At 39.6% G+C, this 24,294-nt stretch overlaps 1 protein-coding gene across 1 annotated transcript; it reads right to left on the bottom strand.

Annotated features, from left to right (window-relative positions):
• Positions 1-80: 80 nt before the first annotated feature.
• On the bottom strand, positions 81-23,593 carry zdhhc15b (zinc finger DHHC-type palmitoyltransferase 15b). Its single transcript, XM_056242006.1, has 12 exons — positions 23,435-23,593; positions 21,142-21,168; positions 19,765-19,859; positions 18,618-18,738; positions 18,407-18,476; positions 18,233-18,265; positions 14,849-14,969; positions 7,065-7,197; positions 6,746-6,872; positions 6,129-6,241; positions 2,665-2,728; positions 81-1,233 (listed from the first exon to the last, which is right to left on the bottom strand). The coding sequence occupies exons 1-11, from the start codon at positions 23,550-23,552 to the stop codon at positions 2,688-2,690; spliced, it is 999 nt and encodes a 332-aa protein (XP_056097981.1). The 5' UTR covers positions 23,553-23,593; the 3' UTR covers positions 81-1,233; positions 2,665-2,687.
• Between the last annotated feature and the right edge of the window lie 701 nt (positions 23,594-24,294).

The raw sequence follows: 24,294 nt of genomic DNA, 5'->3' as shown, positions 1-24,294 counted from the left end.
CTCGCTCACTTACAATATGCTATCCCATCTCTTTTTGTACTAGAGGAAAACAAGGTCATTACTTCACCATCACCTCACATAGTCTGAAAACAGCCTGGTAATAAACATATCCCGTATTAGGGTTTGCATGCTAGAAGTCCTAATAAATACTGACCTCAGCAGTCTCTTCCTAAATATATACAGACAGAGGTATCAAAATGTGTTTACATTGCATCACAATGCAAAAGGAATGAGGTGAACCCAGACTGCTCTATTGACCACAGGAAAGCAGTCGGAATTAGGCATTCAGGGTTAAAAAAGCTTCATAAAAATGCCAGCCAACGTATACAGTGGATAAATGCATAGGATTGATTTCTTACCAACTGAATATGGAAACTCAAATAGATGGTGGCAACGCACACACACACACCAAAGGCAGAGCTCTCTGTACTTCTGTTTGCACCATTAGGTGAATGTCATAAAACAATTCTAGGTCACATTTCACCCCAAATGAAAAGAAAAAGGAAATTCGAGGAATGATATTGAGCATAAATAACTAAGAAACCTATTTTACTTGGTGACATCCCAATTTTCATTATTGTAATGCATCCAGACATTTTCATTTTAAGATTTGCTGTAAGCCTTATAATGCTCATTATTGCTATACAGACTTTGTTTATTGTAATACAATGCTTTTAATTAAAATCAGCATAAATTAAAGACAGGATAAGAAATACTACCAAAATGTTTAAATACTTGTTCACAGTTTAAACAACTTAAGTTTTGCTCTCTTTTTTTGCACATTTTTGATATATGTTTGGGTGGAATATGATCTGGACAGGTCCTCAAGGTTTCAAATGATTCATTCAACTATCTGAGAACAAAACTCGGCAACCAGAACCATCCTAGAAATACCTCCAAACGTGTGCTGATAAATTCGACCAGAGATGCGTCCGTATGTTGTCCTCAAAGCACGATAATAAACAGTCCAACAGGTCTATGACCTCGGAAAATGCCAGTGATTGTCCTGTGGCGCTCCGTTTCATAAAAGACGAGAAATATACTTGATAACATTCAGCATGATAAGTTCTAGGTAATCAGCATAACAAGAAAAGTCCTCACTGTTCCCGATATATTTGGCTCTCTAAAAACATGCTTTTCTGGCATGGTCCAGGATTTGGATTGCAGTCGTCTCATTCAACGTTTGGTGCTTTCTTAAACCACTCTTGGTGCTAAAGTCAGTTAAGGGTCCCACTAGTAACATAAATAAGAAACCAATGTAAGTGTAAAAACAGAGATTCGATTTTTTAATAGATTACTAGAACTTTGATTTGAGAGGTGTTGCCAGGATTGCACTGTTACTATATACACTCACCGGCCACTTTATTAGGTACCCCATGCTAGTAACGGGTTGGACCCCCTTTTGCCTTCAGAACTGCCTCAATTCTTCGTGGCATAGATTCAACAAGGTGCTGGAAGCATTCCTCAGGGAGTTTGGTCCATATTGACATGATGGCATCACACAGTTGCCGCAGATTTGTCGCTGCACATCCATGATGCGAATCTCCCGTTCCACCACATCCCAAAGATGCTCTATTGGGTTGAGATCTGGTGACTGTGGAGGCCATTTTAGTACAGTGAACTCATTGTCATGTTCAAGAAACCAATTTGAAATGATTAGAGCTTTGTGACATGGTGGAAGTAGCCATCAGAGGATGGGTACATGGTGGCCATAAAGGGATGGACATGGTCAGAAACAATGCTCAGGTAGGCCGTGGCATTTAAACGATGCCCAATTGGCACTAAGGGGCCTAAAGTGTGCCAGGAAAACATCCCCACACCATTACACCACCACCACCAGCCTGCACAGTGGTAACAAGGCATGATGGTTCCATGTTCTCATTCTGTTTACGCCAAATTCTGACTCTAACATCTGAATGTCTCAACAGAAATCGAGACTCATCAGACCAGGCAACATTTTTCCAGTCTTCAACTGTTCAATTTTGGTGAGCTCTTGCAAATTGTAGCCTCTTTTTCCTATTTGTAGTGGAGATGAGTGGTACCCGGTGGAGTCTTCTGCTGTTGTAGCCCATCCGCCTCAAGGTTGTGCGTGTTGTGGCTTCACAAATGCTTTGCTGCATACCTCGGTTGTAACGAGTGGTTATTTCAGTCACTGTTGCCCTTCTATCAGCTCGAACCAGTCTGGCCATTCTCCTCTGACCTCTGGCATCAACAAGGCATTTCCGCCCACAGAACTGCCGCTCACTGGATGTTTTTTCTTTTTCGGACCATTCTCTGTAAACCCTAGAGATGGTTGTGCGTGAAAATCCCAGTAGATTAGCAGTTTCTGAAATACTCAGACCAGCCCTTCTGGCACCAACAATCATGCCACGTTCAAAGTCACTCAAATCACCTTTCTTCCCCATACTGATGCTTGGTTTGAACTGCAGGAGATTGTCTTGACCATGTCTACATGCCTAAATGCACTGAGTTGCCGCCATGTGATTGGCTGCTTAGAAATTAAGTGTTAACGAGCAGTTGGACAGGTGTACCTAATAAAGTGGCCGGTGAGTGTATAATTCACATTTTGAAGTACCATTCATGTCCATAGTACAAACTGAGCAGGAGTTACGCACTTAACTTTAATACTAAACTCTTTAAACACATTTTAAAATCGATACTCACCAAGGGTTCGTCCACTCCAGTGATTATGATTCAGTCCTAATAATGACTGAAGGTCCATTTTCATCTGAAACAACATTTGATTGGAGAGATTTATTTGATATTTATTTGAACAATGTGATCTGAGAATAATAGAGTAAATGTGACGCATGCTGGTAAAATGAGTGGGAATGCGCACAGGCTTATTGAGAGCTACAGGCAAAACAAGTGAAAAATGTACATTTTTGGTCAAAATTGAGGTTTTCACAAACATGAGTTCATTAAGCCCTCGTCTAGCGATCCCAATGCTCCTGATAGCTATTAAACTGTTGTCACTTTAAAGGGGAAATGAAGCAGTCAGTCAAGTTTACACAATTTACAAGATGGATTACCACTATGATCAAAAATTATATAAGAAACATGACAAATGTTAACATATAAAAGAAAAAAGAAACACCGTTATATATTTCACGGCAAGGGCGCCGCCATTGTGCAGTATTATAACTGGTGACGTCACGGGGTTGGTTGGCTTTAAAGGCTCTGTGCTGAGTTCAGTAAAATACAGTGAAAGATGCATGTAAGCTGGTCGATCCAGCGAACAACTAACGTCATTGTTAGCTAACAGCTGTAAGCATGAACTAGCTAATGACAACTTGGTGTTTAGCTAGTGAACTTTATTAGTACCAGACAAAAAGACGACGTCTAACGTTAACAAACTGCACATGGAAACATTGTTCGTGATGTCTGCAATCATATTCCTGTCTCTTGTCAACACCATGGTCAAGATCATCGTCTTGACAGCAGATGGATCGTGCTATCGTGGCGTAATAATCTGTTTGGCTGTAAAATGTATTACCTGAATGAAATGAAATCGAATGTATCGTCCTGTGGAATCATTCATTCACAGACAGCATACGAAGATGTTCAACTAATAAAGATCTTCATCGCTGGCAAACAATATGATAGATTTGCCGATTTAGGTCCACGGCCACTTCATCCAACGCTCTTGATGTTCTTCAATCTTCCTGTTACAACTCCGAGTCGAGTGTGAATTGAAAGCGCTTCAGTGATTCAGTGCGTGCAGAAAACTGAACAGATCATTCAAACTGATTCGCGAACCGATTTAGACAGATCTGCCAACTTGTTTGATGAAGTCTTTGAACAGAATCAAAAAAAAAAAAAAAAAAAAAAAAGAGTGATTCATTTGTAAATTGAGCATCGCTCGTGCCCATAAAAAAAGATACAGCGCGCTTGGAATAAACTGCGCATTTAACAACATGTTTGCATGAAAATAATAAAGTGTGCCGTTTACATCCCTGCATATAACGAGATTTGGGCCATACAAATTATGGGAGTTTCACGGTAGAAATAACAAAACGGGAAGGGGGCGGGAGATGGATGTGAAATACGGGAGACTCCCGGGGAAAACGGGAGTGTGGACAGGTATGAGCTACACCTGCCAGGAGTTCTACAGACACATAATGAATGAGAAGGCCCTACTCGAAGCTGCCAGATCAGACAAAAAATATAAATTCAAGATGCACTGAATCCGGTAAGAACGCATTTAATCTTTCTAGTCTTTCCTAATGGAATTTATGTGCTTATTTGGAAATGTGCTTTTTAGCGATTGGATTATTATTTTCACTTAATTATTTAGTTTGAATAGACCCGTGCTGTTAAAATGAGTTTTATATTATTAGTGACGTTCATAGCGCCATTATTAACATTTTTATAAAGCCATTAGCAATTTAAAGCATGTTAACATCACTGCAAAAAGACATCTAATATAAAATCAATATTTATTCACCTAGTATAAGAATAGTAAGTTCTCTCCCTTGTGTCCCGCAAAATCAGGTCTAGCCAGCTGGTAACCCTAGCTCGGTTCCCACGCCGTATCGGCTCAAATGCATAAGCAATGAGACACACGGGCTCAACAGGTCTTTCAAGTTCGTCTCCCTCCATTTCAAATCAAGTGCATATTGAGTCCGGTCCAGAAACGCTTCACTCTCTTCACTCACCAACAGAACCAACCAACCCCGTTACGTAGACTGTGACATCACTCCAAAATGGCGACTCGCTAGATGGATAGCTAGCTAGAAATTACGAAAATAATTGTCATATCTGTGGTTTTAACAACTTTTTAAAATAAAATCTTAGGCAATGTGATTTTTCTAATATATGTAGCTACTACCAGTGCCAAAACATGGACGTTTCATTTCCCCTTTAAGAGCTGCACTGATCCAATATACTGTTACACATGCGTTTTCTTTCTCAACGGTTTACGATTTTATAACAAGTATTCGATTCCTGCCCTTAAGTATCTGATTCCTAACCTGGCCCTAGCCAGATGAATTTCGCTCCGCCTAGCTTCACTCACATCCATCTGGAACCTCTTCCATTGAGAGTGATTTCTCCAACCAACTTTATGGTTTAGCCAATCAGGACGCAGGGCGGGAGTTTCATAGATGTGACGTAGTGGAGAAGCGACCGTGAGACTGTTTTGATTCAGACAACAATGGCGGCTCGCATCGAGGAAACTAGCGTTAACATTGATGCTGCTATTTCATCCGTGTTGTCCAATCTACCTAATATTGTTTCATTAAAAGAACATCAGAGAACGGCTCTTAAGGCTTTTGTTGGTGGAAACGATGTTATATAGATCAGTGCCTTCTCCCGACCGGATTCTTCAGCGTCACGGGTTGGCTTCGGTGTGAGTGGTTGAAATAGCACGTCGATAAAGATGACAGACAAGTGGCTTATCCAATCATATGCAAGGATTTTTGATAAGGCCCAGCCTTCTGAAACGCCATTTCAATGGATCGGTTCCAGATGGATGAGTGAAGCTAGGCGGAGCGAAATTCATCTGGCTAGGGCCAGGTTATCTGATTCCTGCATTGGAATCGATTTTCGATTCCTAACCCTATTTCAGGCAGTATCATTTAAATAATTTAAAGGGTATTTTAATGGAATACACTATAATATTAACTACATTTTTTTTTCAAGTCCACTTATAATGTGAATTTAAGTTGAAAAAAGGTGATTTTTGAAATTTTGAATGTAACTTGCCAATCAGACTGAAATGATTAAGGGTTCATCCAAAAACAAAAATTGGAATATACGGAATATATTGAAATATACGGCATGCATGGGATCATTGATACTTTTGCGTCTTTTTTTAAAAGCTTGATCCTGGTCGATATTCACTGCCATTATATGGATGAGCATGAGCGGGACATTTTTTTAAATTTTTCCTTTTGTGGTCCGAAAAAGAAAGAAGGGCATACGTGAGGGTGAACAAACGATGACAATATTTTCATTTTTGAATAAACTATCCCTTTATGTTGTGGCATTTGGTGGCACCAACGTATTTCAGATATACCTGATAGTACATTGAAGTACAAAATTACATACTGAGCTTTAGTTTGTTGCATTTAAAGATACATTTAAATGTATAACATACTATTAAAATCACTTATTGTTGATCTCACCTGCGCTTTCCTCATCTGATCCACCGTCCTCTAACCATTTCTCCTCATTGGCCAATAGAGGATTCTCAGATTCACGCAGGGTCCTCAGCGGGAAATAGTGCCCATCACCCTGACTATTACATACAAACACACAGAACACATGGAAAATATTTACATAAGGCATACTTCATTGTGTATTTTGAAATTTGTATCCATTTATATTAGTGCTGTGAAGCGATTAATCGCATTAATGTCATAGTTAACTCACGATTAATCGCAATTAATCACACATTTTTATCTATTCTAAATGTCTCTTGATTTCTTTTTGTCCCATTATTTTTTCTCATTTTAATGCTCTTATCAACATGGAAAAGTGGATCGGCTTGCTTTGTGCAAATGTTTTTTTATTGAAAACAACATTGGCATTTACTGTGTTCAATTTCACACCAACATTCTCACTTGGAGCAAATAATCTCTCTCACAATGTAACACTGTCCATCAATAAAAGGGTGAAAGAAATACTGACAAGGTCCTGATATTGACGAGGGGGCGGAGCTTCGCATCAGCTGTGTGTGTGTGTGTGCTTGGCCATCATCAAGTGGTGTTTCAGAGTGCGACCAGTTTTGATATGAGCTCACCTTGTGAACACAGGAATAAACCAGAGCTTTTTATCCTCCCCAAACACCTGCTGGAGGTTTCTGCTGAGCCCAACATGAAAACCATTCCTGTCAGGCCCGTTCTGAAACACTGGTGCAGAAAACGCCTCTGGAAAACAGAAACGTTCATGGAGGTCAAACAGTCCACAAAAAAAATAATGAGCCACATAAATCACATCTGCTTACCAAAGGTCATGCAAGCAGTATACAGCTATGACCTTTTAACGTCTTGCAGAAACACAATGAAAGGATAAATGATAATCAGGGAATTCAGTACAAAAAGAAGTGAAGGTTTCCTCACCTAGCGTCGATCTGTTTTTAGCCACCAACCAGCAGTGGTAGCCGAACAGGAACATAAGACTGACAAAAAACATGAGAGCCACAAACAACAGGAAGAGCACGTGGAATTTCGCGGAGCCATTGGGCAGATCTCCCTAACAAACAAATGCAAAGAGACTTGAAATGTATGCGTTTAACAAAACTAACAAATGCACATTTGTATTATAAAAAAAGGTTATTTTTCCCAAGTTATAATGACGGAGCACAGTTTGAAAGAATCTCTTTGTATCTACCTGTACAAGTGCACACACCACAACTTCATTCACATGCAAAAACTGTGGCTATCATCAAAAAGCCAATATCATTCTACTTGCCCATAAAGGGATAGTCATTATTTATTAAATCTGTCATCTCAAACCTGTATGACTTTCTTTCTTCTACAGAACACCCACAAGATAAAATCATTTGAAGAATGAATAGACAAAAACAGTTGGGAAAAAAATGAAAGTCCAAAGCAACACTGTGTTCCACAGAGAAAATGAATGCTCAAAGGTTTAGAATGACATGAGGGGGAGAAAATTAAGTATTTTAATTTTTCTTTAATTTGGCTGTCCTACACTGTGAGCTGATTTTACGTAGGCAAGAATGAACTGTTTTTGACTGAGAAATACTGCAGGAATATTGATGTTGATAAAAATATGTCATCATGTGAATGTCGGTCACAGTCCTTCACATGTCGTTCCAAACCCATAAGACTTTTCATCATCTTCAGAACACTTTTCTTTTTTATAAAATCTGAGAACTTCCTTTTCTTCCATTGACAGCTACGCAACTGACACTTTGACACTTTAAAAAGTTCATAAAGGGATCGTAAAACTAATCCATCTAAATTGAGTGGTGTAGTCCAAATTTTCTGAAGAGTGATGATCGATTTAACCCTCAAGCCTCCATATAGCAGCCCTTAATTCCACCTTCGTGGACACATTTGGGCACTAAGGTCTCAGGTGTGATCCAAATTTTCAGCTCAAACGTGCTGTGTAACAGGAGAATGAACCTCATTGGTTCTTGCTGAAGCTCAAACGTGCTGCGTAACACCAGAATGAACCTCATTGGTTCTTGCTGAAGCTCAAACGTGCTGCGTAACATGAGAATGAACCTCATTGGTTCTTGCTGAAGCTCAAACGTGCTGCGTAACACCAGAATGAACCTCATTGGTTCTTGCTGAAGCTCAAACGTGCTGCGTAACACCAGAATGAACCTCATTGGTTCTTGCTGAAGCTCAAACGTGCTGCGTAACAGGAGAATGAACCTCATTGGTTCTTGCTGAAGCTCAAACGTGCTGCGTAACACCAGAATGAACCTCATTGGTTCTTGCTGAAGCTCAAACGTGCTGCGTAACATGAGAATGAACCTCATTGGTTCTTGCTGAAGCTCAAACGTGCTGCGTAACTCGAGAATGAACCTCATTGGTTCTTGCTGAAGCTCAAACGTGCTGCGTAACATGAGAATGAACCTCATTGGTTCTTGCTGAAGCTCAAACGTGCTGCGTAACACCAGAATGAACCTCATTGGTTCTTGCTGAAGCTCAAACGTGCTGCGTAACTCGAGAATGAACCTCATTGGTTCTTGCTGAAGCTCAAACGTGCTGCGTAACATGAGAATGAACCTCATTGGTTCTTGCTGAAGCTCAAACGTGCTGCGTAACATGAGAATGAACCTCATTGGTTCTTGCTGAAGCTCAAACGTGCTGCGTAACTCGAGAATGAACCTCATTGGTTCTTGCTGAAGCTCAAACGTGCTGCGTAACACCAGAATGAACCTCATTGGTTCTTGCTGAAGCTCAAACGTGCTGCGTAACATGAGAATGAACCTCATTGGTTCTTGCTGAAGCTCAAACGTGCTGCGTAACATGAGAATGAACCTCATTGGTTCTTGCTGAAGCTCAAACGTGCTGCGTAACATGAGAATGAACCTCATTGGTTCTTGCTGAAGCTCAAACGTGCTGCGTAACATGAGAATGAACCTCATTGGTTCTTGCTGAAGCTCAAACGTGCTGCGTAACATGAGAATGAACCTCATTGGTTCTTGCTGAAGCTCAAACGTGCTGCGTAACATGAGAATGAACCTCATTGGTTCTTGCTGAAGCTCAAACGTGCTGCGTAACATGAGAATGAACCTCATTGGTTCTTGCTGAAGCTCAAACGTGCTGCGTAACTCGAGAATGAACCTCATTGGTTCTTGCTGAAGCTCAAACGTGCTGCGTAACACCAGAATGAACCTCATTGGTTCTTGCTGAAGCTTAAACGTGCTGCGTAACATGAGAATGAACCTCATTGGTTCTTGCTGAAGCTCAAATGTGCTGCGTAACAGGAGAATGAACCTCATTGGTTCTTGCTGAAGCTCAAACGTGCTGCGTAACATGAGAATGAACCTCATTGGTTCTTGCTGAAGCTCAAACGTGCTGCGTAACACCAGAATGAACCTCATTGGTTCTTGCTGAAGCTTAAACGTGCTGCGTAACATGAGAATGAACCTCATTGGTTCTTGCTGAAGCTCAATCGTGCTGCGTAACAGGAGAATGAACCTCATTGGTTCTTGCTGAAGCTCAAACGTGCTGCGTAACACCAGAATGAACCTCATTGGTTCTTGCTGAAGCTCAAACGTGCTGCGTAACATGAGAATGAACCTCATTGGTTCTTGCTGAAGCTCAAACGTGCTGCGTAACACCAGAATGAACCTCATTGGTTCTTGCTGAAGCTCAAACGTGCTGCGTAACATGAGAATGAACCTCATTGGTTTTTGCTGAAGCTCAAACGTGCTGCGTAACATGAGAATGAACCTCATTGGTTCTTGCTGAAGCTCAAACGTGCTGCGTAACTCGAGAATGAACCTCATTGGTTCTTGCTGAAGCTCAAACGTGCTGCGTAACATGAGAATGAACCTCATTGGTTCTTGCTGAAGCTCAAACGTGCTGCGTAACACGAGAATGAACCTCATTGGTTCTTGCTGAAGCTCAAACGTGCTGCGTAACACCAGAATGAACCTCATTGGTTCTTGCTGAAGCTTAAACGTGCTGCGTAACATGAGAATGAACCTCATTGGTTCTTGCTGAAGCTCAATCGTGCTGCGTAACAGGAGAATGAACCTCATTGGTTCTTGCTGAAGCTCAAACGTGCTGCGTAACACCAGAATGAACCTCATTGGTTCTTGCTGAAGCTCAAACGTGCTGCGTAACAGGAGAATGAACCTCATTGGTTCTTGCTGAAGCTCAAACGTGCTGCGTAACAGGAGAATGAACCTCATTGGTTCTTGCTGAAGCTCAAACGTGCTGCGTAACACCAGAATGAACCTCATTGGTTCTTGCTGAAGCTCAAACGTGCTGCGTAACATGAGAATGAACCTCATTGGTTCTTGCTGAAGCTCAAACGTGCTGCGTAACACCAGAATGAACCTCATTGGTTCTTGCTGAAGCTCAAACGTGCTGCGTAACATGAGAATGAACCTCATTGGTTCTTGCTGAAGCTCAAACGTGCTGCGTAACTCGAGAATGAACCTCATTGGTTCTTGCTGAAGCTCAAACGTGCTGCGTAACATGAGAATGAACCTCATTGGTTCTTGCTGAAGCTCAAACGTGCTGCGTAACACGAGAATGAACCTCATTGGTTCTTGCTGAAGCTCAAACGTGCTGCGTAACACCAGAATGAACCTCATTGGTTCTTGCTGAAGCTTAAACGTGCTGCGTAACATGAGAATGAACCTCATTGGTTCTTGCTGAAGCTCAATCGTGCTGCGTAACAGGAGAATGAACCTCATTGGTTCTTGCTGAAGCTCAAACGTGCTGCGTAACACCAGAATGAACCTCATTGGTTCTTGCTGAAGCTCAAACGTGCTGCGTAACATGAGAATGAACCTCATTGGTTCTTGCTGAAGCTCAAACGTGCTGCGTAACACCAGAATGAACCTCATTGGTTCTTGCTGAAGCTCAAACGTGCTGCGTAACACGAGAATGAACCTCATTGGTTCTTGCTGAAGCTCAAACGTGCTGCGTAACATGAGAATGAACCTCATTGGTTCTTGCTGAAGCTCAAACGTGCTGAGTAACAGGAGAATGAACCTCATTGGTTCTTGCTGAAGCTCAAACGTGCTGCGTAACACGAGAATGAACCTCATTGGTTCTTGCTGAAGCTCAAACGTGCTGCGTAACATGAGAATGAACCTCATTGGTTCTTGCTGAAGCTCAAACGTGCTGCGTAACACGAGAATAGGCTTGTTTGAGATGAGCAAAAGCTGCGCAGAACCGATCAGCGGTGATCAGCGCGAGATGCATACCGGTTAGAAATGTGTCCGAGTGCGGTCAGACTTGCTCTGATGTCATGCTGACTTATGTCAAAAAACTCTCGCGAGATGTCAAAAAACTGTAAATCGTTTCCCATCGTGCTTTTGATCATCGTGCTTTCCGATCACGTGTCGGATTCTGCAGTCGCGCACAGTTGCTCTCCACCGACTGCGCTGATCAAAAGCACGATGGGAAACGATTTACAGTTGCTACTACGGTTACTTGGTTCCCACTACCACCGTCATCCGCTCAAACAACTTGATGGATAATTTGTAGGGGTGTGACGAGACGCTTATCTCACGAGACGAGACACGAGATTGGGTTCACGAGAACGAAACGAGACGAGATTTTTGCAAAATTTTTCAGAAATCCTCAATGACAAAATTCATGACTGGAAAAATAGTATGCAGGTGCATTCTGCAATGTTTAACTAATAATCTTATAAAGTAGACCTGAAATGACATGCATTATAAGTATGAATTATCAAATGCATTGAAAAAAAAAACAATATACAAGCACTGTAAAAGGTTTTTATTGACTGACTTTTCTCTGTATGATTTCACATTAGTCTCTTCAGCCCTTACTGTACATTTAAGAGCTTTCAGAACTTCTGATTGAGGCTGTGTGTGACCTCCTGAACTCCTTGAAGTCTTATTAAGTGCAAACAATAAGTGCAAGTGCAACCATAATCAAAGTTAGCACACAGACTCTTTATAATTGTTTTCAAATTGCTGTTTTATTTTGCACCGGCAGTTATAGGGTTAATGCGGTGAGTTCGGAAAAGGCCGGGTAGAGAGAAACGAGGCTGGCATGTTTGTCTCTACAGCTGTTCTTGCGTTCCGATTATAAGTTCAGAAACAGAGCCTCCCTTGTCTGTTGTCTTTAAGACATTACAGTACTCTCTCAATATATTCGAAGTGCAAACTGAGACCATAGCCGCAAACTAACAGGAGACGAACTATTGTATGTTCGCGGCCTAATTTATGCGCAATGCACATCAGGGAGCTTGTGTTTTACTTTCACTTTCGTGATCGCGCGTACTCTGTGTATGAGCAGCTGTGCTGAGCGTGTATCCCACAATAAGACATTTTGGACGTTAAATCAGACTTTAGATGTTGCGCAACGAATCCTCCGCCATCCTCACGCGATCACTGAACTGTGATTCGTGCTGCACTGATTGCAACGGCAACTCGTGCTGGATGAGCAGAGCAGACTTTTACATTATTTTACAATGGTTTTTATTTTTTTTATAAAAACAGCAAAACGATAGTTTAGGCGAATGTGAGTGTAGCGGTGAAATGGTAATCTCACCCTCACGCTCAGTCATGGCGATATCGCGAGACAGCTTTGTTTTCACCTGACGAGAAATCTCGTCATGTTTTAGTCTCGCGAGATCTCGTCACACCCCTGATAATTTGCATATGTTTTTTTGTTTTTTTGAGAACTTTAAAAAGATTCACTTCACATTTGGATGGAAACACAACCAATGAAGAGACGGAAATCACGCAGATTTCATATGAAAAGATCTTCATTTTTATGTTTCAAAGATGAACGAAAGTCTTACGGGTTTGGTACGGGTTTTCATTTTTGGGTGAACTATTCCTTTAAGCTTGTGCTCAAATAGATTTGTATTTGTTCAATGCTAAAAATAGAAGAAACATTGGTGATGACTAGCTAGTACTTTGTTGTGATTCAGGGGGTTCCCGATCCTGTTCCTGGAGATCTACCTACCTGCAGAGTCAGATCCAACCCTGATCCAACACACCTGTCTGTAATTAAAAAAGTGCTCCTGAAGATCTTAATTATCTGGTTCAGTTGTGTTTGATCAGGGTTGGAGCTGAACTTTGCAGGAAGGTAGATCTCCAGGAACACGATTGGCTGTTCTAATTTGATTGAAGGTGGTACTTGGCCTGAGAGGTTTTACCAATTTCATTTATTTTTAAAGAGGGTTCTTCAAATCAACCTTTTTGCTACTTTCTGCTCTTTTTGACTTCATAGCTCGGAAGAGTTTTTTTGTTTTTTTTGGTGCCATCAACCAATCAGCACTGTTATGATCTCATTTTCCTGCAGCTCTAGGGTCATTAGCCACATGGCAAATACAGATCTGAACTATTGATGGCAGATTTCAAATTGCATTCTTCAACTAAGATTGTAAATGCTAATGCTTTTTTTTGTAAGTGTATATCTACTTATACAGTAGTTTATTAGCTTTAAAGAGTACACTAGCATACAGTAATGTGAAAAAGAAAGATCACTTTCAAATGTTATGGTTTTACGTGTCAGAACATAATAAAAATCATATGGTCAAAACTTGAAAGAGAATTAGAGACATTGATTAAAATCAGATGTGGAAAACAGCTGTATAAGTATCACGTGTTATCGGAATTATCGTAAAAATTAGCATGAACATGACCTCAAGTCGTATTTACCACTGGGAAGCTCTGGAATAATTTTGAAATCAAGTTTCTGTGATATACTTTAAACATGGTGGAGGAGAGAACGATTGCTGGCTCTGACTGCTTTTCTTTTTAGTTTTTCCACAACAGCTACATCACCTTGTCTTGTCATTAAAGTAGTGCATATAAATTATTTATGATTCAAAGTGTATTGTATGTTTTATACACAATGAAAATAGCCTATATTTGACAGAAAGTCCTAAATCGTCAGCAAGCTGACCATCTTTTCTAGATAGTGTGGTGAATGTTTATATGTTTGTCAATGAACGGGACGCTACATAGCATTTTGGCTTTAACAAGATTTTCCCAATAAATGTGCAAGAATAAACCTGGTGTCCTCCATGATTCCTGTTCTTTCTGACACAAAAGCACTTGAATGCGACCAGCTTGTAATCACGACTTCAGAAGGAAATTTCCGATAACACGTGAAGGCAGCATAATTATTCATATTAAATTCAACATTATTGGGGAACCTTTCACATCTATTTAACTCAAATGATCACTTATAACCTCCATCACTGAAATAAACAAATAAGGCTTTTTCTCTTGTGCACATGTAGAATTAAATGGTTCAGTGACTTGGTATAATACCAAACAAATTATGATAATAATTATATATAATGATTTTAGTAAGTGACAATTAGCAAAAGAGAGACACACTTCACTGAAATAACTAATTAAATGGCAATTAGCTTAACAATGTAAAAGTATGTTGTTGTCTCTAATTGGAAAGGCAAGATAAAGAACATGATATTTTAACTGTGTGGGTTAATTGAGTTCAACATAATGCTCTGATTAAATATTTTAGTACAAAGCATAATAAAGATATACATTAACTATATACTGTATATAAAAAATGACCTTCACTTTCCCAAGTCCCAGGAAATATAAAATTCCCTCATATTTCCAGGTTTTCCATGACCGTAAGAACCCTTTATCTGTAAGTTTTATAGTTTATAATACTTGCCTAGGTTTATTTGAGCTCAATTGATTTTAAAAGTCAAAACTGCTCACCACCCAGAACTTGAGGAAGTACTGAAACACTGTTGATGCGATGAAGACGCAGTAGATCATGGAGTAAGACAGGAACAGCAGAAAGAACTTATAGTTGGAGAATCCAACACAGTTGTTTACCCTAAAGAGTACAGAAGACAAAAACGTCACATATACAACATTTCAGATCCTTCAAACTATAATATTGTTGCCTATGAGAAACATTTTAAAGGTACACTATGTAACTTTTGGCCCTCTAGCATAAAAAAAAAAAAAAAAAATGCATGCATTCTGCTGAAGAACATTGTTTTGGTTGTTCTTCGGCTCTGCGTGACTGTGCGGGTGATTTTGGTTATCCTCCTGCTCATTAAACACATTACTAGGCTTAAGAGATATAACCAGTTTAGATGGAAAGGATCTTAAGCTGACTAGATTAAGACGTTACTGTAGTTTTACCCATTAATAGACACGCTACTTCCTTGTAGCTCCAGCACAACAACCATTATGAAATGATCTTCACAATAGATAATGACAATTTATTTGTATAGCACTATTAAAAACAACAGCTGTTGACCAATGTGCTTTCCACATAGACTCACAAATAAATAAGGACCTTTATATTTAAGTAACATGTAAGCACATATAAAAACACAGTCTTTAATCAAAAGCTTTTGAAAATACATATGTTTTAAGTTTGGATTTAAAACTAGTAAGAGATGGAGCCTGTCTTAAAGGAGAACTGCGGTCAATTTTAACATTGAGCTCATTTTTTTTGTACATTTGGAGTGCTGTCAGTACAGAGAACAACGACGAAAATCAGTGTTTCCTACACCGGGTTATCCTCTTTTTAAAATTCGCACCCTGTTGACTTCAATGGGGCGAGTTTTAAACCTGCTTTTAGCCTCTTAACATCCTTGATGTGTCATTACAAGTGCACACCCATGTGAGTGATTTCATTAAGAGTGAACACGGTCAATCTGACTGCAGTAGATGGGAAAGATATGAATAAAAATTATGTGAATTCAGCCGGCTCACATACCTGTATTTACTTCCTGTTTTCGTTCGAAGTCCACAGTAGTCGATTGTCGAGTTCGTGCGCATTCATTGGTAACTAATATAACTAATGATCGCGCGCGCGAACTCGACAATCGACTATGCACTTGTAATGACACATTAAGGTTGTTAAGAGGCTAAAAGCAGGTTTAGAACTTGCCCCATTGAAGTCAACAGGGTGCACATTTTAAAAAGAAGATAACACGGTGTAGGCAACACTGATTTTTGTCGTTGTTCTCTGTACTGACAGCACTCCAAATGTACAAAAAAATGAGCTCAATGTTAAAATTGACCGCAGTTCTCCTTTAAGCTAATTGGGAGAGTATTCCAAAGTCTATAGGTGCAGCGATGCAAAACGCTCGATCTCCTCTGCGCTTTAGCCGCGATTTTGGGGTAGACAGCAAGGCCAGATTTAAAGAGCGTAGAGACCTTGCAGGCTTTTGTTCTATTAAAGGAGTCATAACCTGTAATTTTCACTTTTCCACGAGAATCAATGTATGTTATGATTGCCTAACAATTATACATTGGCCGGGAAGCCGATATTCAAAAGTGAAGCGTTTGTTTACCCCAGGGTTCGTAAACCAGCCCACATGCACGCGCACTCAAATACGAGATTTTAATTTCTCCCCCGACTTGACGTCAAGACGGGGCAGGATATACCATATATGGACACCGCAGAGGAGGCCCGCCCTGCCCATCTCCCACTCATATTCAGTCAAGAAAAATGCAGAAATGTAGTGCACACGTGAGTTGCTCTGTGGTTGACTGCCAGTTTCAACATTCAAATGTGTTTTCTCTACCAAAAACGGACCAAACTACCAGGGACCAGTGGATGAAATTCATTTTTAATGACGCTGTTCCAACAACCCTATCAACTGGCTCAACGTTAGGTGTCTGCGCTAAACATTTTACACAGGAATCCTTTACAAATTTGGGGCGATATCAGGTGAAGTTGGCCTCGAAGCTACGTTTGGAAAAAGGTGCCATTCCAACAATCAGGGACTTGCCTGAAATTGAAACGGTAAGACTGTGTTTTTATTACTCTACTGTGTGTAACAAACAGCAGCTAACTACTAATGCGGCTATTGAATGTAACGTTAGCTTCGAGGTAAACACGAGGAATGGACTCTACGAATGCTAGCCACATCTTTCCACTTTGTTTTACACTACAGTAGTGACGGTCGCGGCCAGGTCGGGTTCATTCACAACTTGCGCCATGATGTCATTTTGGAATGTTACCTGCGGTGTCAAGCCCCCTCCTTCCTGCCACCAATCAACGCGCCCCTCATTTGCATTATTAAAATGACAGTCCACGACAGCCAAAATATCGCATCAGATCTCGCGAGACAATAATGCATTCAGAAATAAGGGTCAGAGGAGCTCTGTGTTTATTTTTATTTTTTTCACTTTTCTTTTTTAGAAGGGCCTGAAAGACTATAATAGAGCATGGGTATCCAAGGTAATACTAGGTTATGACTCCTTTAATAATTCTACTAGATGCGTTGGAGCTAATCCATTCAAAGATTTATAAACTAAAAGTAATACTTTAAAATTCTACTCTGTAACACACCGGTAACCAGTGCAATGATCTTAGAATTGGTGTAATATGCTCTCTCTTCTTTTTTCCCGCACAGAAAACGGGCCGTAGCATTTTGGACAAATTGTAAACGAGATAGTGCTTTACGATGTTAGAGAGCTACATATGGCAGTTTATCTGTTCAATAAAACACTTCCTCTCCTGTTGAGTAATAAAACACCATCATCTCCACCTCGCTTTTACAACACTTCAAACCCCTCAGTTCTCTCCATCTCCTAAAGCCAAGCTGATGTTGATTCTTGTTTTATTACCAGCTCTGTCTCGTTCTCTTTTCTCCAGCAGACTCTCCTCTGTTCAGACACACACACACACACACACACACACACACAGACGATCTGATGTTGATTCTTGTTTTATTACGAGCTCGGTCTCATTCTCTTTTCTCCAGCAGACTCTCCTCTGTTCACACACACACATGCAAGCACACACAATCAACAAACCCCTGCCACTCCCACACCAGACATGCGGCAAAGCAGCCAGACCAACAGTCCTCTATTTACGGATAAGATGAGACACACACGGGCGATTGACGCATGTAGGGAATTTCCCAGTGAAACGCCTCCAGTCAGGTCTAAAATATAAACGCTTATAATAATGAATCAGGATAAAACAAAAAATAAGTTTTGGAAGAAAGATTGATGATGTATTGACTCATTATTTAAAAGATGTTAATTTTTTAACAGAAAAAGTTACATAGCGTACCTAACAGAACTGAAAACAATAAATTATTCATAATATAATAAATGTTTATATACCATGGACAATGGTGATCCATTTTCAAAACACATCTATAAAAACACAGGGGGAAAAAAGACATAGTGATTCCAGGTCATGTTGTTCACCGTCAGCTTGTAACTTTAATTAAAATAAGGCTTTTGTGTAGAGAGATCTGTTATCAGGAACTGGGATTGGTGTGTTGCTAGACTTACGTTTCACACACGGAGCAGTGGTGACAGCGGTCTGGCTTTATCACCTGACAACGATCACAGAACCTGATAGCTGGAGACATGGAGATAAAGGAGATCAGCTGCCCGCCTTCACATCCGATCACATGTTTAACCGGCAAACATTCTGCTAAATGGCTGTATAGCTGCAGCTGCTGTGGAAATGTACACATTAAAGACAGGTGGCTCTGTGTACCTCCAGACTGAGCGCGCGTGAAGATGGGAAGTTTCTTGGCAATATCCACGAGGATCTGCTTCTGAACATCCGGTCTCTCTTCCATCTCATATTTTTCTTTATCAGTGTATGATAACTGGAACTAGAGCACAGACAATTTCAAACTTTATCAAACGTATGAATGAAGAAGCTGAAGTCTTATTACAGCATCATTAGGATTTTTTTGCATGACAATCAAGAAAAGTTCACCTACAATTGCCATGTATTGTAAATACAGAACTACAAAAGGAAATTACAGTAATACAATGTTTAAAATAAAAAACAGGCACAAAGGTGGTTTAAAAAGCACCACCATAAATTAGATAGATTTTATTAATAATATTATTATTACAATAATTTCACATTACAGTAATGAGTTAAATACATTTTTATAAAGCACTTTTCACAATGGCCATTGATTCTAAGCAGCTTTACAAATATATATAAATTGCAGTAATATTGTCTCAAATTCTGAAATATATTTATCTGTAAACTGCCAGTAAGCAAGTGACTGTGGCAAAGAAAGAGTAACTGCATATTATTTATAATTAAGTATAATATAATTTTACATGGAGTAAAATATGACTCAGGCATTGCCACATTCTGATTCTTACAAGCACTATTTAAAGCCCCCCTGTGGTGAAAATCAAGCGTTTAATGTCGTTTATATGTGTCTATGTGGTGTTTTTAATATGCTTTAAGACAAACCATGTGTAAATTCATAAGTCGACAGCATTGCTGAGTATTTTCTGCTTAAAACTGCAGTGAATCAAAGACAGTCTCACAAACATGGTTTGAAATCGCTGGTGTTTCTGACGTCACAAACGACCTTGTAACCAATCAGATCAACGTGTGATCGTCAACCAGTGGATCTCTGAGCTGAGTGAGTGAGTGGAGGCGGGGCTCATTTGCATATTCATAGAACCGCGCATACTAAATGAGGCAAGGATGTCGAGTTACATTCAAGCTATTTTAAGACATGAAAAAATTTCAAGGACAAAACCTTTAAATATGTCATTTTTGTGATCAAAGGTGAGTTTTAAGGGATACAATTATTGACTACAGGGGGATTAACTATTAAGACAACTAACTCATGAATCACTAACAAAAAACATTAAATCACAAGCACCTTTTTAGACGGTGTAGATGGTGAAGTAAAGATGGCCTTCCAATAGGTCCACCAGAACATTATAAAGCAAACATGGAATATCAACAAATAGGCCACTGTGGAAACAAAAAACACACATTACATGTTATAGTAAAGTCATATGTCATTACATTTGTCATAAGTTGATAAATGCTAAGAGTGACACAGCATAAGACCAATGAGGGTGTATATAACTAGGGCTGTGTTTACACTGGCACAAAAAATCAGATTTTTTACTCACATCTGACACAGATCGGAATTTGTTGAACACGTGTTTAAACAGAAAAAAATCTGCACAAGATCCGATTTTTTCACATCCGATCTGAGCCACATCCAAATGTGTCTTTTTTTAAATAGCTAATGAAAATAGCATTTCAAGACATATCGTTATCGCAATACTCAACAACAACATCGCATATTTTCCCTAAAAGCTGCATTACTGTTCTCAGCAGAGAGCTGATAACTTTGCTGTAATTAAACAAAAACGCTTCACTATTAGGATACTCTCTCTCTCTCTCTCTCTCTCTCTCGTTATTTAATTCATTCAAATTAATTTATAAAAATTTAATCTTACAGCGCTACTTTATTTCACTTCAGAATTCTAGATCTAAGGAGCCGTAGATAAAATAACAAGAAATTAACGTTATTTTCCGGTCTATATCCGTTCTGTCAGATTTGTTGCTGCGAAACATCCATGACAGCTGTTATCTTGTCAATGCTGGCAAATAATCATGGCCACCAGACATGAATTATAAATAATTTTAATAGCATGACCATTCAAAACCAGAGGCTCTACTATGTGCATAGTAAAGTGATCCCCGACGATAATTTTGGGTGTAACTACTGTAACACAGATATCGAAGTGAATGTAAACAGGCGGGCCAAAATATCAGATATGGTCAAAAGATCGCAGTGTAAACGCAGCCCTAGGCTCAACCGCAGTCGCACTGTTTTTTTGTTGTTGTTTTGCAATGACTTTGAATCAGCTGGTGTTTTTGTGATTGTGGACCACAGTGTAACCACAGTTGCATAAACTGCTTATTCAAGTCTTACAAATGACTCATATGATTTTTTCTTTAAGACTTAACTGGCCATAACTAAGTCAGTTACATAGAGACTAAGTTTATGCTGAACTACAGTGTGATTAACTATAATGTGCTGCTAACATGTCGTTCTGTTTTACCCCATTATGTGTGTAAAGTTCTGTTTTGTGCACTTTGTTGATGACAAGCTGCAAGCTTAGGTCAACTGAGAGAACAAGAAAAATGATATTTCCACTTTCACGTTTTAAACAAAAGCCCATTCATAGATCAAGAAGGCAGGTTTCTGTCTAATAAGCAGTGACTGAAGTTCACTTACCCCTCTCCAGATGATTACTGAGAGTAACTGAAAAACAGGTAATCAATCAGGATCAGTGTCGTGAAACATAATCTGTGTCTCAAAACCAGCAGAAAATAGGCAGAAAGTACTGAAATCATGGCCTCACAGGGATTATTCAGACACTATGATGCTGTATGCAGGGCTCCAGACTAATTTTTTGCCTTGGTTGCACTGGTGCGCCTAACTTTTTTATTTAGGTGCACCAGCACAAAATTTAGGTGCACCCAAATGTTTCCTCGGCTCGCGTCGCCTTTAACGCCACAATTTCAAGCTCAGCTTTTTATCATGCTCCATATACATGCATATATATTATGTAAATGATTTTAAACAAGAACAAGGTGTAGGTAAATACTTTTTTTTAATTTGAAGCACAATTATATTGTATACAAAAAAAAAAATTGTGCTTCACTGAGCTGCCAAACTAACTATTTTGAGTCTCTAGCTCAGGCTCGGTAGGCTCACCGAGGAAGGACCAGGGCTTGGCATCTTACAGGGACTGGGGAGACGGGTGGCTGAAGTAGCTCCATGTCTGGGCTGTTGTCGGAGCATTGACCGGGGAGTAGGGATGGGTATCCATAAGGTTTTAACGGTATTACTACTCTTACAGATACTCCTTAGCGATCCGGTACTTTAACAGTATTCTTATCGGTTCTTTTTGTTTTATAAACAAAGATAAACAATTAAACAAAGATGCACATTATATAGGCCTACACAGTGCTTTAATTTCAGGAAGGTCTACTAACATTAGCTACTGTTCAAGTATGGTCTAAAAAGAAATCTAATAAAGTAATCAAATGTAAAATAACACTGCATATTTTATCATAGATAGATAATGCTTATTAAAGCTGAAGTTATTAATTCAAGAGCTGTGAATACAAGCCGGTCATTTTGACATATTTTTGTGTACATTTGATAGTTTAGACACGCACATGAAACCCAAAGTATAATTTGCTTGTCTCGTTACGTTCTGTTTTTAGAGCGTGCGTCGCCTTGGGAACAGCATCTCTTGTGCAGACTTTTGTGCTTTTAATAGCTCTTTTTATTATTAAACGCGTCCCGCAATTTAGCAACAGTAGCTGGACTGCATTTTACAACAATCACGAGCTGATTCTGTCGTTAATTTTGAGTTTTAGGGAGAAGTGACAGCGCACTGCTGCGAATGGAAGGAAGCTGCGCCAGACCGAATGTGTCTGTAGTTTTTAATGGTTTTACCTCAATATATTTTTTTATAATCTTTGGAAGCCGAAATCTAAAACAAAATCAGACTAATATCACAGACCTAAAGTGTAACCAGGCTACGTTTGAATGTTTAGTTCTGCGTCGTCACTCATTAAGCAGAGCTGTCGTGCTTTGCGCGCTGTGGCTCCGCGTGAGAGATCTCTCTCTCTCTCTTGGACTGCGAATAGCAAAAATGGTGTAATATTATTATACACAGAAAAGGCTCGCAAGATAAATTCTTTTTTTAAATAACGTCTTTATAGTAATAATAAATAGTATGTGTATTTTCTTAATTTCTCCAGTAAGTTACCGACATCAGAACACATCACGTCCGAGCTGATCGACACAGCGGTCTTTCAGAAGTTGAATACCGGGTTTCGGTACCCATTCGTACCGGGCAGAGTGTTGGTGGAAACAGGCCTACTTTTCTAAAAGAAAAAACTCTATGGGTCTATTTCTTTTCATTGTTCGTCGTCTGTTTTCTTGCGTTTCTTTTGCTGATGCTGATTGCCGTAACTGATTCTCTGGTGCTCAGGTCGCAATTTCAGTCACACAGCACGGAGCAGTGTAGGCCTACCACAGCCAATCAGAGGCAAAGACCCGCCCTATCTCTGTCTCTGATTGGTTTAGACCACGATATGATCCAACCATGAGTGTGCTGTGAGTTCCGACAAAGCAGAACAAGCGCTTCGCTCGTGGAAACTTGGCAGCGGACGCGAGGACGTTAGGTGCACCGGTGCGACCTTGGAAAAAATTTAGTCGCACCCTTACAAATTTTGGTCGCATATGCGACCAAATTGGTCGCACTCTAGAGCCCTGTGTATGGGTTCTAGGCAGGCAAATCAATAGGTTTGAAGACACAGCCCATGTAAACAATGCTATGACATAGGTATAACAGCGGATACAATGACTCAAACCGATTTATTTTGTATAATAATAGCAAAAATAATAAACTGGCGAACCATTGTGAAAAAAACATGAGACTTCCTTGTTTCATACAAACAAGAACCATAAGCGAATTCAACGGCATAAATGGTCAACAGTGAAATCTTACCGAAGCACAGCTCAAAGACATAGGCGTAATAAGACCAGAGGACCACAGATGAGATGATGATGACGGGAATCCAGGAGAAAATCCTCTGACAACATCTGAGTGCTCTCGACAGAGCCATGATCGGCCCGCTCTGACATCTGCTAGCGCGCCTGGCATTTGCATATTTACTCACAGCGATCTGCTCTGGCATCCACTAGTACACCTGGCCATCCAAGCCACAGCATTCTGTTCTGCCCTCGATTCAGTGTATTTTTTATTTATTTTTTTGCATTCCAAAATTAACATAACCGGCAAATATAAGGGAAACTATAAGACTTCACAGACTGAGACAAAACATTTTTTTTTATTAAAATACATAAACACTGTAGGGGGGTAAACAAAATCATACTGGTTAAACAAATCAAATAATTTCCTAGGTGTATACGGTCTCATAATTGTTCAGGCATCAGTATATGGGCAAGGCTAGGTCTTTATATATACTGGGTGCAGTTTAAAACTTTACATTTGTGAATAAAATATTTTACAATAGGAAATACAATATAACAACATCTCCATTTCTGTACTTCAAATTTCACCATATCCAAAGTAAAAGATGGGGGGAAAGTTATGTTTTATCCAATTAAGCAGCTCATTCCAAAATGGATTAACCAAATAACATTGAAAAAATAAATGTTTCAATATCGTTATTACAAATCTGACAAGTGTTTGAATCCACATTAAATCTTAAAGTCTTAAATCTTTGAAATCCCTTACTTATTCGCTTCAAATTTCTTAACTGATTTCATAATGAGATGTTGAAAAATGTAATCTCTTCTAATAAGATCAGGATAGCTTTCCTGCAAAAGACAACTTCTTATAAT

Source organism: Rhinichthys klamathensis, unplaced genomic scaffold (genome assembly GCF_029890125.1).
Source record: "Rhinichthys klamathensis goyatoka isolate OS25496 unplaced genomic scaffold, OSU_Roscu_1.1 h1tg000687l_1, whole genome shotgun sequence".
In the NCBI taxonomy this organism is placed as follows: Eukaryota; Metazoa; Chordata; class Actinopteri; order Cypriniformes; family Leuciscidae; genus Rhinichthys; species Rhinichthys klamathensis.
This window is presented reverse-complemented; position numbering and strand designations above follow the sequence as displayed.